The sequence below is a fragment of the Vipera berus genome (assembly GCF_964194415.1).
Source record: "Vipera berus genome assembly, chromosome: 3".
NCBI classification, from domain to species: Eukaryota; Metazoa; Chordata; class Lepidosauria; order Squamata; family Viperidae; genus Vipera; species Vipera berus.
The window spans coordinates 51901331-51917295 of NC_138204.1; the positions used below are offsets into that span (position 1 = coordinate 51901331).

Genomic DNA, 15965 nt, shown 5'->3' on the forward strand with positions numbered 1-15965 from the left:
CTTTTTAGCATTGTAGTATAGAGGAATTGGGGATTGTAGATTGCCTTTGAGGTGTCGTGCTTCCTCTTCTGTGCTATTGATTTTGTTGTTTAGCATGCTGAAGGAAGAAGGAATGAAAGAGCCTGAAATCTGGAAACAGATGGAAGGGATTGAACAGGAGGAGACGATGGAAGAAGAGCTGAGAGAGCATTGGCTTTATATAATGTTGATGGACAGGCCAGGTAATCTTGGCATCAGTGAAAGTGGTTTAAGAGCCATCCATCTAAATTGCCAACAATACAACATTCTACTTTTACCATTACAATCACTGGATCTCTGCACTTTCCTTAAAAGTTATGTCAAACATAGTGAAAATGATAAAATGTCAGGGTATTCCTGTGCAGGGGTTTGATAACTTGCTCAGCAGGAGTGGATTGGTCCGTGGTTTATTTTGACTAATTCTCAAGTTCTTTGCGTACCTTTTTAATAACAGCATGGCAGGAAACAGTTCGACATGTGAAGCTTCTGCCATCATTGAGTGATGGGAGAGAAAATTCACGGGTATGGAGACTTTCCTTGCCATGTGTGTGTTTAAAGGTGCGGAAGCCTTCCTGGAATTGGAGATTCTGGAGGCATGAAGAAAACAATGGATTCTGGAAGCTCCAGTGTTTGCTGCTGCCCGGTATACTCCTGATGGACCTCTTTAAACTCTTTTAGAGGATGCCTGTATGCGCAACCCCCTCCACAAACAGCAATCCCTCCCACTCCGACCCATCATTCCACTTGTCGCTCGCATCTCTGACCAAAATGCTTCTGGCGCTCCTCCCATGACGGTGCGTGAGAAAACTCGCTTGGAAAAATTCCGGCAGCTTCTGTCCAGCCAAAACACAGATCTAGGTGAGTCCAGGTGTTGGGATGATAAAAGTACCCCAAGAACTTTTATGGTTTCTAGAAATAATAAATAAACAAGCAAGCCACATCCCTCCCATGGTGGTGCAAGCTTGTTTAGGTTATCACAAATGTCTTTGTGTAGCATGAGATTACAGTGTGAGATCATCCCTAGACAGACTAGCCAAAAATGCTACTGTACTAGTATTGGAAGGGATCTCATCAAGCAAGGATTGTATGAGGATTAAAGCTGTAGAGTTGTAGATCTATACAGTCCCAGTGATTATATTTGATTTATTTCGATACATATTTTAAATCCAATTTTAAATTTAAAAGAATTAAAATACAAAGAGACATACCATGTTTCCCCGAAAATAAGACTGGGTCTTATATTAATTTTTGCTCCAAAAGACGCATTAGGGCTTATTTCCCGGTTAGGGCTTATATTCAGGGAAATACAGTACTAAATGCGTCTGTCTGGCTGATCTTAGCTGGGGCTTATTTTGGGGGTGGGGCTTATGAGCATCCTGAAAAGTCATGCTAGGGCTTATTTTCCAGTTGGGTCTTATTTTCAGGATAACACAGTAGTCACTATTGCCCTACATATCTACACAACAAGTTACTTACACGGGGGGGGGGGGGGAAGTATATTCTTTGTGCCTTCTTTAAAAATGCCAAAAGCTTAATATGAATCAACTCACTGTTGCTCCTTTGCAGATGAATTGAGGAAATGCAGCTGGCCTGGTGTCCCCAGAGAGGTTCGTCCTGTGACTTGGCGACTTTTATCAGTGAGTGCTGCATCCTCTGACCTAGGACAACTTGTGTCATCTACATAATGAAAATGTATCCAAGATGCATAACTGGGCTCCAGGCAAACCCAGCTCCTGGTTGGCTTTTTAGCCCAAGTCTTTCTTAACCAAGCTGCCTGAGATCTCTTGAGAGGAATATGACACTGTAGCATGGGAGAACAGTACATTTTATGCTTAGGTTTGTAAAAACTGATTTAGAAATAAAAATAGCCCATATGTTATGTTAGTTATGCCATGAAAAAGCAAGAATGTCAATGAATTCCAAAGTCTGTAGAAAATGAGAGAAATTACATGGCAACAGTATTTCCGACTTCCAAAAAAGCCTTACCTCACAAGAAATCTTTGTCTGATGCTGGAATTGTAGGCTCCAAAGTAAGACCGTCTACAATACGTTAAGCATTCAATGCAAAGAAAAATGTTGATAGTTGCCGTTTCTTTCCCCAATGGAGAACTTGATTAGAAGAAGCTGCATTTTTTGAACTTTTGGTTCTATAAATTTTTGTTGGACTCTTATTAAATCCTATATCCTTTTCTAAAATATTTTCTTGTGGGCTAGCATTGGGCAGGTCAGAGTGAAAATTGGATAGGAATGTGGAACACAGTGGAGGGATTTTGACTTGACAGGTTTTGTCTTCTATAGGGTTATCTCCCTGCCAATATGGAACGAAGGAAGCTGACTTTACAACGAAAACGAGAAGAGTATTTTGGGTTCATTCAACAGTATTATGATTCCAGAAATGAGGAGCACCATCAAGATACCTATCGGCAGGTACTTAGACTTCAAAACTCTAGATCAGACATGTCAAACACAAGGCCCGGTGGCCAGATCCGGCCCACAAAGTGGTTTCATGTGGCTCGCGAAGCCATCCTGGAAACAGTGAGGGAACGGCCCCCACTGCCTTGGCCCTGGCCCAGAGACCCTCCTTCTGCCAGAGACCCTCAGATCTGTCCCACTCCTGCCCAGGCCCCCATAGGCACCCTTGATGCGAATGATGTAGAGCTGGCCATGCCCACCCAGTAGGCCATACGAACTCTAGCCACGCCCACCCTGGCCATACCCACCCGGCCCCTTGAGGGCAACCGCAATGCTGATGCGGCCCTCAATGAAATGTGAGTTTGACACCCCTGCTCTAGATTGAGTTTGATCCCTTACCAATTTGCATGCAGTTCTGACGATTATTTGTTTAGTTACAATTCTTTGCATTCATGTTCCCACCTTTTCTGAGCTCCAAAACATGCATTTGGAAAGTGAGGAAATTCCTTAATTTTACCCACATAACAATAGTCATGTGAGATAGATTGGTTGAGACAGTGTCTGGACAAGTCACTCAGTGAGTTCTGTAGTTGAGTGGGTCTTCCCATTCCAGATTTGCAAATTAACATTGGTAATACTATACTAGACTTCCTAGGTGTTATTCATTGTCAAAGGTCAGCAGACCTGAAACTGATCTGACTAATGACCCTAGAACAAGGGTCTCTAACCCCCAGTCCATGGACCGGTAGCTGGATGCGGCAGGCCAGCAACTGGTCCACACAAACAAGCAAAGCCCCATCTGCAGGATGCAGGCAGCACACAAAACCATGGCCCCTCTGGTCCGCCGAAAAACCTCTCTCCACGGCACCGGTCCCTGGTGCCCAAAAGGTTGGGGACCTCTGCCCTAGAACCGGAATAGAAAGCCTTTTGCCTTTCAGAACTATGTCAGATATTGAAGGCCATATATTCCAGATATACATATATATACCCAGCAGACACATAAATGTATGCATGTACAAAAAAACTGTTCATTCTCCAGGAAGTTGCTTGCAGACCAGTAGCTTGGTGGTTTGTGGGAAGTCCATGATTTTAAGCGTGTTTGTGGGGAGCGGAGGTCTAATCTCCAACACGCCTTGCTCTAGGATTTTTTTTCCCACCTCTTTCCAGAGAGAGCCACTGGAATTGCTTTCCTGGAAAGAAAAAGCAAAAGCTACGCAAGACTTCCCTACTCCTTCCTGTTGAAGCAGCTCTATATCACTGTGTTCTTCCTGCCATTGACCGTGTGGGCCGGTTGCACTTTTGCTTTAAGGAAAGCTTCCCATATGCTCCCTATAAAACTGATCCCTGGAAGTTCACAACTACCAGGCTAGTGCCTGGGAGTCTTCCAGGAGTGGCAGGCACTCTTGACCCAGAGGGAAGCAACTTTGGAAAAATTACCTAGGTCTTTCAGGATAGCCTTTTGAAGGGATTATTCCTGCCGAGCATGCATATTTGTGCTGGATCATTAACATGTCCTTGAATCATTGTTTAGTTGGATGAGCAAGAACATGCTATAATGTTGGTACTCTGTGAATCAGTGACATCATTCTATCTTCTGTTTAGATTAGGCCATAGAAATGTTGCCCTATATTTGCAGATTGCAAGATTTATTTGCAGTCCTTAATATCTTTTTATTTTCTTAAAAACCATTTTCAGATCCATATAGACATTCCACGCACAAATCCTCTCATCCCTCTGTTCCAGCAACCATCAGTTCAAGAGGTGAGAATTTTTTTCTCCTGCTCCCCCCCCCCCCGACAAGTCATTTAACTCTTGATGTTGGTGATCAACAATGCTTACTGAAATTTTTGTTTGGTCAAATGCATTACTGATTTTCTGAGTACTGATACCCAACGGCAACCAATTTAAGATGTGCGAACGTCAACTTTCAGTTGGCTGAGGAATTCTGGGAATTGAAGTTCAACTTCATAAACTTGCTGAGGTCAAGGAACAATGTTCTAGGGTTAACTGCCTTGTATTATTCAAGGGCTGTTCTGATAGATTTTTTTAATCACTCTTTTAAGTATTTTCTTTCCACTCTAAAAATTAAGTGGCTATGTACTATTACATGCTGCATCTCCAAAATGCAATATAAATGAATCATGCAGATACACTTATTTTTGCAGGAATATTTTATCAATATTCTACTTAAGTGTACCATTTGGGAAATGCAAAAATCATTATGAAGTTATAAAAGAATGCACACTGCCACTGGATAAATATTTCCCTGTCTGTTTGTTCTTAGGGATATGTATTAATATAAACGTATGATAGGATAATGTTGCATTCTGTTTCCTTTTATTTTACCAGCCATTGTTGTGGGAATAAAGAAATTTGTAACACAATGGCATTGCATCATATATATTACTATATATACTAGATATATTAACATTTCAATTTGCAGCCAGGTAGCTTCAATGCTGTCTGTCCTTGGACTTTTCATAAGAATCCATATATTCAATTATTGCATAAAATTATAAGCTTTCAACAAAAAAGGTTCAACTTCTCCATATTTTTTAACCTTTTAGAGTGTACTAGATAGGATAAAATGTTTTTCCTATGCACAGTTATACAGTATTTAGTTAGTTGCAAGGGTACAATGTTCTGTTTATAGGTCCCAATATCCTGCTGTCTTAAGATCTCCCAGAATGGCTTATAAATCAATAGAACAAAATAAAAATATGAAAATATTAGTAGAATAGACAATGTTCTAAAATCAAAATAAGGTTAGTAGAACAATAAGACCAGTGCAGTTGGAAAGATTTTTTTTTCTGATGTAGAAAAATTGACCATACAGTATGTCGTTTTGAATATCTTTGAAGGAGAATTTAAAATCAAGGCATGAAAACTGAGGAATTTATTTCTCCAGGCATTTTCCATCCTTCTTTCAGTGATAAGTACTCAGAATAAGTCTTCTGAGGATGCTACTAATATCTAGGAAGTTACTTTGAGTAAAAGACAGGAGTCTGTGTGGGCTTTCTAGATGCTCTCTAGTGATATGCCTCTGTAGAAGTTAAGTTAGTGTTTTAGAAACTCTTTAACAGAAAGTAGTGACTTCATGAAGGAATAATCTCTGACTTTTAAAGTGTCCCTTCATTGTGTATCAGCAGCAAAATGTGTATCAGCAGGCATATCACTAGAAAGCATCTAGAAAGCCCACACAGACTCCTGACTTTTACTCAAAGTAACTTCCTAGATATTAGTAGCATCCTCAGAAGACTTATTCTGGGTACTTATCACTGAAAGAAGGATGGGAAGTCCATATTGTAACAATGTGGTAACTTGCCTAAGAACATAAACTATCTTAGTAGAGTTTTAAATGGTAACCTATGGCTAGATTAATGGAATTCCAAATATTAATAACTAAACATGTTATAAAGTATAAATCATTATAGCTTTCACCAATCTGATTCTACTGATTATTTACTGATGCCTGCAAATCATGCTGTTTCAGTCAAGCTTAAATGATCTTAATACATTCCTTGCATTTGTCTAAAGCAGAGATGGGGTTTTCTATGTTTAGGAGTCAGCATTGATTGGGTTTGGGAATTTATGATTACTAATGCAAGGTCTGTCTAAAACCATAATAGATTGATTCAGTTCTTCAGGTTTATGGAGCATAAATAAATACCTAACAAGGTCCTGTGCTGTTGGCCTTGAAATGAATAGGCACATTGTCATGGCTTGTTTCCTGGTGTATGTCCCTTTTCTCCTTGTAGCAGACAATGGCCTGCGCATACTGTTTAAAAGCTTTGATCAGCTTAAGAGCTAGAATACTTAACCATTTATGTAAGTGGTAGTGCTGCAAAACAAATGGCCATGTTCAAAGTATGATTAATGAGAGCTATCTGACATAATTATGTTGAATGCCATTGTTGACTATCCTGAAAGTTATAAAATAACCTGTGCAGACTCTTGAAAGGAAAACTGGTCAGGGAATTTATACCAAGGGTACTGAGATATTGCTTATTTTGTTCTGCTATAACAAGTTTCCTACAACCAGCAATAAATACCTCCATCCAGATTTGGTATTCTTGAAACAACAGACTTCAGATGCTTGTCTACTAAATTCAGTCACTGTAGATGCAAATGTAACAGAGAAGCTATTCATTTATCATTATTGTTTGCATACCATGTTTCATGAAATGTGAACAACATATATTCTGGAGAATGTCAGTTCTCTCAATTACAGAAATCACCACGAGGACATAAAGCATGCTGGGGTTAATGTTTCTGAATCTGGTGTGTAACTAGAAAACCCATCAGGGCCCTCAAGCCTGAGTCCTTTTCTTATATTTGAAGGAAACAAGAAAATCTAGAGCACTTCTGTCAAAGAACTGCGATGTATGGTCTGTCAGGCCCTGCTGATTCTGCAGAAGTGATTCATTGAACTTGACAATGTGTTTTGGGGCTATTGTGTACATATTAGCAGTAGCCTCATCCTAAGGTTCATGAATTTCGGCCATGCCAGATAGTTGTGAGAAGGTCTTTTGTTGCCTATATTAATCCATAAGCAAGAAACCTCATTGCAGAAAATTAGGAACTTTTTAACAGTAGATATAAGAACATCTGCAAAACATACGATAGTGACTTTGGAAAGACTACATAACAGAGGTAGGAGATACCGGTATGTTGGACTAGAACAACAGGAAACTGCCTTAATCCACATCTGAATACTTGTGAATTTAGCCCAACATTATGTATTCTCTGGGATATCCAGTAGTGCTTTTTTCCCTCATCATTGGTTACCTGCTATTTGAACTAGGCATGACATTCATGAAACTTGTTCTGAAACTGTTGACCCCGAAACATCTGTTTGAAAGATATCAATTAAAGATGGTCTTCAATTTACAACCATTTGCTTAATGATGGTTCATATTAATGCCAGTTCAGCTCACTTGGTGCCCTTTGTCTTCTTTGACTGAAATATTTGAACAAAGAAGCAGGCATACGGCTTAATTGGACAGTATGGGTTTTTTCCTCCTCTTAAAAAGAAGCAATTTTGATTTTGTAAGCCAAGGATAAAAAAGTTGAGGAGGTATCTGATCTTCCCCAGAACTTGTGTCTTTCTTCCAATGGCTGCAGATCTGGGTTGAAACAACCTTGGGGTTTCCATCCATGTTTCCTTGGAGGAAGTGAAGCCAGGTAATCCCCAAACAGCATCTCCTTTGTCTTTCATTTTGTAATCCTCTAGGTGCTTAATCATGTAGACAATGGAAAAGGATAGATAAATTCTTTTCAGAGCAGAATATTCATCCATGAGGATGATAATTCTGAATTTCTGCTGGCTTCTGCACGTGGCATCCTAGGAGCCAGGTACACTGAGTGCTGAGACTTCTCTTGCTGCTAAGATCCTCAAGCCTAGCTATTTCTTTAGTCACTATGCATTTTTAACTCTTACAACACCCTTTTCCTCCCCTGCACTTGTTCAGGCTTTCTCCTTCTTTCTCTTTCCTTGGGCATGGCTAACTCAAGCACCTGGCTTTCCTTCTTCCTCTCTAGATCTTTGAACGAATCCTGTTTATCTGGGCCATCCGACACCCTGCCAGCGGCTACGTGCAAGGGATTAATGACCTGGTCACTCCATTCTTTGTTGTGTTCCTCTCTGAATATGTTGGTAAGCGATGCTTGATGGCTGAAGTATATGATTAGCTCTTGCTGTTGAATACTTAGATTGTCATCACTGGATCAGCTTTATCATCCCTGAAATGCTTTGCCATTATAATATATAAAGGTAGAACTACAAGTTGATTTGTTATCATCTATCTCCTGGATTAGGTTTTGTCAGTCATGTCTTAAATCTGACAGAAAAAGTTGTGGGGTTTTTTGTGGGACGGGGCAGGGTATTGGCTAGCTGTGATTGTCGGTAGGGTAAAACAAGCCATTAGTGAGAAAAACTTCACAAAGAGTAATGACTATGGTAGTGTCATGCTTACATTGTCTGCCAAAGATAGCAGCATTTTGCAATCAAGGTGCATTATGCAAATGTCATATTTTATCACATACTAGGATGGCTCTTCTGAATTGTTTAGAAAGATGTAGAATGGCACTACCCCTTATTACAATTTTGTATCTTGTAAGATACACGAGATAATTTCACCTTTTTAGAATAATCTGACATGGTTAATGAATTAAGATCTAGTCATGGAACAGATTCTTTTTTTTCTTTTATGTTAAAGCAGTGCTTCTAATTAAAGTCCACCTCTTTTACCCCATACAGTGGAAACAAAAATACTCATCAGCAGTTAATACTGAACATGTCTTATCAGTTTTAATAATATTGACCTGCAGAAAAAAATGCCTTTGAGAATAGAATTTAGGAAAAACATTTAGGAAAGGAAAGAGGTTTTCAGAGAAACTGCATAGCACATAATAATAGCAATATGTTTTTGACTTAGAACAAAAAGCATCAGAAAAAGCACCAGAAAATGAAGAACTAATCATAATCTTTATATAGGTCAAGTTATGTAGTCAGAGAAGTACTAGTTTAAAAGCTGCTTTAAAGGAATTTTGTGTTAGCTCAGAATCAAAGCAGGATCAGGGGTATCTAGTACCTGAGAAATCTACTAGGAATACCAAAGTTGTAGGCTAGAGAGAGAAGGGTAAAAAGAAGATGTCAGTGCCAAACTGGTACTATTGCAAACATTTACATGATCTATAAGATTTATTTAGTTAAAAAATAATGAAACAATAAAATCAAGTTCTCCAACTCCTCCTACTGTTGATCAAGCTTATTTATACAGATAATTCAAATACTATTCGCTTTATTGGCAATGGGTCTCTAGTGATAATCTTAATAAATTATTTTTTACTATGCATCAAAGATTAGTAATCCATTTTTTGCAATTTCTTGGAGAATGGAATAAAACATGTACAGTTGCAAGAAAAAGTATGTGAACCCTTTGGGATTATGTGGTTTTTTGCATGAATTGGCCATAAAATGCGCTCTAAACGTCATGTAAGTCACAACAATAGAAAAACACAGTCTGCTTAAAATAATACTACACAAACAGCTGTTGTCATGTTTTAATTGAAGATAAGATGGAAACATTCACAGTGCAGGGTGGAAAAAGTATGGGCCTAAGGAAGACTTTATGTCAGTTACTGTTCTTAAAAGTCTTATCAGTAGAACTGGTAAGATAATGCTCCATTTGAATTTCATTTCATGAAATTATTAATTCAGTTTAAGAAGCATTCAAAATATTCTGTGTGGCTTGTAATGATTAAACAATAAATTTATCTATATCAATTACTGCCAACTTCTTTCCCAATCAATTTATCAATGGCCCTCCATAGGGAAAAAATAGAATGATTAACTGGCATATTATTATAAAACACTTCTGACTGATGGTGAAAGTAGGCACTAAGTAAGCCTCACTATGAGGAGGGTAGCCCAAGAATAGTGCTTTATTAAAAAGGGGATTCCCTGGCCACTTTCCTGGGCAGATCATTTAACTATTCCTTGCATATAATAATGTAGCTTCTCCTGTGATGTGAAGCTTCAGAATCTGGAACTCACAGCAATCTTTCCGCTATTCCTTTCTTTGGTAAATGTCCTTAAGTAGATGCCCATCAACTGTGCTTTGAGCTGTTTCTGGTATATCTGCCCCTTATCTAGCTTATACTCCAGTGGCTGAATCAGCAAACCAGCAAACATTCTCATGACATTTGTATAGGAAAATCACTGCTTTATCTGGAGATAAGCATTCTTAATTGGTTATCTCCAATAAAAATAAACTGGTCCTGACACCTGTACTTTTTAACATTGTATTTGCTGAATTCTTGCCTTATCCTTAGTGTAGTGATGAATACCCTTGGCACATGAGGTCACTGCTGCTCATTAATCCTCCTTTAGTAGAGATAAGGTTGCTGACACCCTCATTTTTAGATCAATTTGAGGAGTCTACCAAAGATTAGCTCTTTGATATATATGTCCAGATCATTTGTTTGGGTTTTGAGAGCGGTCTATATTTGTTCATGGTCATTCAGTAAATTAAATTACAGACAACAGCCAAGGAGTTTACAAAGGAAGTTATTTCTGAAATCATCCATTGGCCCTGAACATTACCATACATACCATACCATAATCATTTCTCTCTTTGTTTTGAAAACTAATAAGTGAGCATGGCTACTCTCTTCGGGCCAAAATTGCTTTTGCTGAATCACCAGTCAGATTGAACAGGACCAAACTCTTTCACCTCTTCTTGCATGTTGTTGCCTTTTTTCCCCCAAATTGTTCACTGTTGGCTTGCTGCACAAAGGCAGCTGTCTTCATGAAGTTGCAGAGCCCGTGAGCATTTCGGGATCTGTGCCAGTGACAGATCCATATATGGGGTGCTGCTGCTGAGCATTGCTTGTTTCAGTCAGTGCTATTTGGCAGAATGGCCGATGGGGGTTATAACAGCTGCAACTATAGTAAAATTTTAGTGTCCCAAAGGTGCTTATCAGAGCGGCAGAATTGTTGAATGCTCATGTGGAGAGATTTTATGGTTGACAAAATAAGCATTTGGTAAGCATTCCATTTATTCTCCCACATGTGTTACCATTCCTAATACATTCAATAACCAACTTTATTCAACTTCAACCAAACTTTTCAAGGCAAAAACAAGACAGAATTTGATATCATTCAGTAAAGATCCTTTTAAGTTGCATTAATAATTTGCTGGAAATCTAGTTGATAGTTACCATATTACCTTCATGTGAAACTTCATGTGATTTGTTGGCTGGATGATATATATCTATAGCAGCTGTGTTGTATTAAGCCAAAACCAAAACAACCACATTATGCCTTTTAAAAAGTTAAAAAGTGAAGGTGTAATATATATAAAAGAAAACAGTAACCAAATAACAACTAGCTAAGCAGATATAACCGCAGTAAACAAAAAAATCCAGAGGGGAAAAAAGTAATGCTATTAACAATAACGACTACATTCATATGCTGCTGGCTGACATTCCATCAGAGAAATAAAGTTGGGAAAGTAAAAAAGTAAAGGTTTCCCCCCCCCTTTTTTTTGTTTGCCCTCATGCTAGTTAGGTTCCCTTTTGAACATCAATTTTAATTGAACTAGAACAGGGGTGTCAAACTCAATTTCATTGAGGGCCGCATCAGCATTGCGGTTGCCCTCGAGGGGCCAGGTGGGTATGGCCAGGGTGGGCGTGGCCTACTGGGTGGGTGTGGCCAGAGTGCGTATGGCCTACTGGGTGGGCGTGGCCAGCTCTACATCGTTCACATCAAGGGTGCCTATGGGGGCCTGGGCAGGAGTGGGACAGATCTGAGGGTCTCTGGCAGAAGGAGGGTCTCTGGGCCAGGGCCAAGGCAGTGGGGGCCGTTCCCTCACTGTTTCCAGGATGGCTTTGGGGGCCACATGAAACCACTTCGCGGGCCGGATCCGGCCCCCGGGCCTTGTGTTTGACATGTCTGAACTAGAAGGTGATCTAACCACAAGAGCCAGCTAGATACAATGCTCACTGTATTCAGATTACAACAAAACTGCCCTGAAGGAAAAAGAAAGTCTGACATATGTCCACTAATGTCTTTTGAGATTATTGGACCAAACCCATGGTATATATACCCTGTGGCTTTCCCTGACCCAGCTTCCAGGCCATAAGATTGAACTCTCCTGAACACCATCAAGTGGAGGAACTTCAAGCACCAGCCCTAGACTGAGAGACTCAGATTGGGATCCAGGTGGGCAGCAGAGTGCCTGGGATGTCAAAAGGATAGTTAGTTATATATTGTACTTCCAACATAAAAAATTGGAAACCCAGCCTATATTATACTTGGATGAATAGTATTTTTTAAAATCCAACCACAATGACTTATTAATTGAGGATATTCCAACTTATTCCAAATTATCCACAAGTTAGCCAAATCTTCATACAACTCTTTAGTTGTGTTGTTGTTAGCTGCGAAGTCATGTCCGACCCATCGCGACCCTATGGACAACGTTCCTCCAGGCCTTCCTGTCCTCTACCATCTTCTGGAGTCCCTTTAGTTGTGAATAAAAATAAAATTCAAAGCATCTTATTTTATTTGCTGTATATTTTCAGTAATTCATTGAGAATCTGCTCACTGATGCCCACTTTCATGAGATAAGAGAGAACAGAGGCCTGCAGGCACTGTTTGCCTGTTGCTGTACCTGCTGTCCAGGATACCAACTGAATTGTAACTAAAAACAAAGTTAGGACTTCCAGGAGATTAAAAGGGTAAGATAATAGCTTTACAACTGTGTTCATAATGTTTTTGTTTTTAAATCCTTCCATTACAGGAAGCAATAAGGTCAAAATACATACACAAGATACTTGAAAATGAAGAGAATTAAATGTCATAATTTTGATAAGGAAAATCAAAGAGTCTGATCATTCCATAAAAACTTAGGTTTTTTTTTAAAGGTAAATGTTTCTCCTGTCCAGTCATGAACAACTCTAGGTCTTTCAAACTGCTAGGTTGGCAGGAGCTGGGGCAAGAATGGGAGCTCACCCCATACTTGGGTCTCAAACTGTTGACCTTCAGTCAACAAGCTCAGCATCTTAATCGCTAGGCCACCATGCCCCCTAAAACACTCTTAATATTTCACAACTTCTTGAAAATATTTTGCAAGTATTTATGTAGTAGTCCCTCCAAGAATATGTATCAACCTTGCAATAGACAGGGGTGTCAAACTCAATTTCATTGAGGGCCGCATCAGCATTGCAGTTGCCCTCAAGGGGCCGGGTGGGTGTGGCCTGGGGGGGCGTGACCTACTGGGTGGGCGTGGCTAGAGTGCTATGGCCTACTGGGTGGGCATGGCCAGCTCTACATCGTTTGCATCAAGGGTGCCTATGGGGGCCTGGGCAGGAGTGGGACAGATCTGAGGGTCTCTGGCAGGAGGAGGGTGTCTGGGCCAGGGCCAAGGCAGTGGGGGCTGTTCCCTCACTGTTTCCAGGATGGCTTCGCGGGCCACATGAAACCACTTCGTGGGCCGGATCCAGCCCCCGGGCCTTGTGTTTGGCATGTCTGCAATAGAGCTTCACGGTGGACTAGAGCAACCTGATTCTGGTTCCTCTCCATTCATTGTACTGTTTTACTGAATGAAGAGACGGGAGACAGTAAATATAGTTTCTAAATCATACATTGATTCAGTTGCTGTGGAACATGAAGATTTGGAAATCGCCTGTTGTTCAATATTTCTGTCTTTGTTCCTTTCAGAAGATTAAACTGACTTATGGTTGCAAGGTCAAGCGCCAGGATCTCTCTACAACCCTGTGGAGAGTTCTCCTTTTAGAACTAATGGCCATATTTGGGGTTTTATGCTGGTGTCATAGGTGCCATACTAAATCATGACAAGGGGAGAATGGTGTTATTTCACAGAATTGCTGTCTTAGTGAGCAACAACCAGTCTTAAGGCATCCCATTTTACAGTAGAAAAACTTGACCTGTTAAAAATCAAGTCACATTATAATCTGTGAGGCCAGCTGGAATCTTGAGTTTCATTTTTTAAAAAAGATTCCTTTGAAATCACAAACATCTGTTCGCATGTGCATACACATACCCACACAAATTATTATTTGAAATTGTTCATTCCTTCAACCCCGATCTGTATATGATGTCCAGACAATACTCTGAATACAGTCAACTGCTAATCAAGCCATTCTTTATTTTTTTAATCTGACAGCAGTCACCCACCCCAGCTTAAAGTCTGCTCTTTGGGGGAGTAGCTGTTTTCATTTTCTTCAGTCCTGGCTGGTATTCCACGACCATTTTTGCCAGGAGAATGCAATATCATTATGGTCAATAGCTGTTTCCTTGTTGCTTGGACAAACAGTCAATCTCACATTTAGTGTGGTTAGGGGTTTTTTTTCAAACTCCTCTATAATCTACAATCTTTTCCAGGAGGAGTTACTGGATGGGACTTGGACTGGATTAGCAAGTTCATAAAACATATTGCTTTGACACTGACCCAGTTAAATAGGTTATTTGAACTGAGCCACATTTTTCTCATACATAAATCTCTCATCTCCCTACTTCATACACACATGGGATGAGTGCATCAAATACATATTTCTTCTATCTTCATTTCAGCCTAGATCCCCGGTTAGTTTCCCCTGACCCATTGTTACATCCCTTCATCACCTAAGATGATGGATTACAATGGCTACGGAGAACCCACTCCTCTTTAAACAATTTCATGGGTGATCAGCTTGGGACACAAGGTGGATGCTTTGAGCCCACATTTAGAAGTAAAGCTAATGGGATAAGAGCCAACATTTCATTTTTCAGTGCATGCAGCGTCCAGATCTAAATTTTAAACAAATAGTAAAGGTAGGGGACCTTGGTATCTTCACTGCGGGCAGCTTGTAGGAATCACATTGTCCAGACGACCCTCTCTGCTGCTGGGATAGTAAATATTCCTACTTAGAAGGTAATTTGTCTTCCTCTGTGATTGTCTCAGTTTCAATATGATTCTTTCGGTTTTATTTCATCACTTCTGTGCTGAAGTAAAAGATAAGGAAGCTCCCAAAAACCCATTCCTTCAAAGCAGCAGCTTTTTTTTCCCATGCTGTCATTGTCTGAATGGATGGTTTCCCAGTAAGGTGGGAAAAAGTACATCTCTTTTTTTGACAGGATCCTACATATTTTAGACAGTGTCTGCAGGCGGAAAGATGAGCTGGCCTCTAGTCCTGCTGTAAATTAACTCCATTTGCTGGTTAGCAATCTCCAAGCTTCTTGGTTGAATGCCGTCTAGAGATCTTTGCTGTTCCCAGCAGCCACACGCATAGCGAGCCAGTGTTGTGCGTACTAATCTCCTAACCTAGCTCTGTGGTGCCTTGAGCTCTGGTGTCAATCATAGCCACAGTAGACTCTTCTTCATGCCAGCTTCAAGTGGCTGCTTGCAAAACCGTTGGCTGCCTTTCAGTTCTTGTCAGAGCCATATGTTAGATATCCAGGTTTTTTATGCGGGTTCTGTCTAGGGCTCTTGCAGAACAGATGTTTCTGTTGAGCAATATACGCAAGAGGATTTTCCAAAGCTCTCTTCTTTTGCCAGAACCCCTACCTCAAGTTTTCAGGGTTGCTTATGCTTTTGTAGTCATAGCTTCTCTTTGGGGAGAAGGAGAAGTAGCTGATTGGGAGTGAACTATATTGTTGCATTTGTCTCTTTCATACACAACCATTATGCCAGTATTCATATGTTTTCCCAAACCATGTTTGTCATCTAACCGTCATGTGTAAAATACCTAAATTCTTCAAGGTTGACTCAGCCTTCCATCCTTCCGAGGTAGGTAAAATGAGGACCCAGATTGTTGGGGACAATAAGCTGACTTTGTAATAATGCCGCTTGGGGTGTGTGTGAAAGCCCTAACAAGCAGGCATATACATAGAATGAAGGCTACTGCTAAGCTTGTAAGCCGCCCTGAGTCTTCGGAGAAGGGTGGGATATAAATGTAATAAAAATAAAATAAATAAATAAATAAATAAATATACAGTATATGGATATTAAAACAGAAAGCATTTACAA

General features: G+C 40.0%; 1 protein-coding gene across 1 annotated transcript in view; it reads left to right on the top strand.

The window, feature by feature from the left end:
- TBC1D22B (TBC1 domain family member 22B) overlaps positions 1-15965 on the top strand; it is a 40340-nt gene that overhangs the window by 10610 nt on the left and 13765 nt on the right. The window contains exons 4-8 of the mRNA XM_081326066.1: positions 697-876; positions 1585-1655; positions 2317-2445; positions 4126-4191; positions 7972-8086. Of these exons, the coding sequence (XP_081182192.1) occupies positions 697-876; positions 1585-1655; positions 2317-2445; positions 4126-4191; positions 7972-8086 (561 nt within the window). The remainder of the gene's footprint in view (positions 1-696; positions 877-1584; positions 1656-2316; positions 2446-4125; positions 4192-7971; positions 8087-15965) is intronic.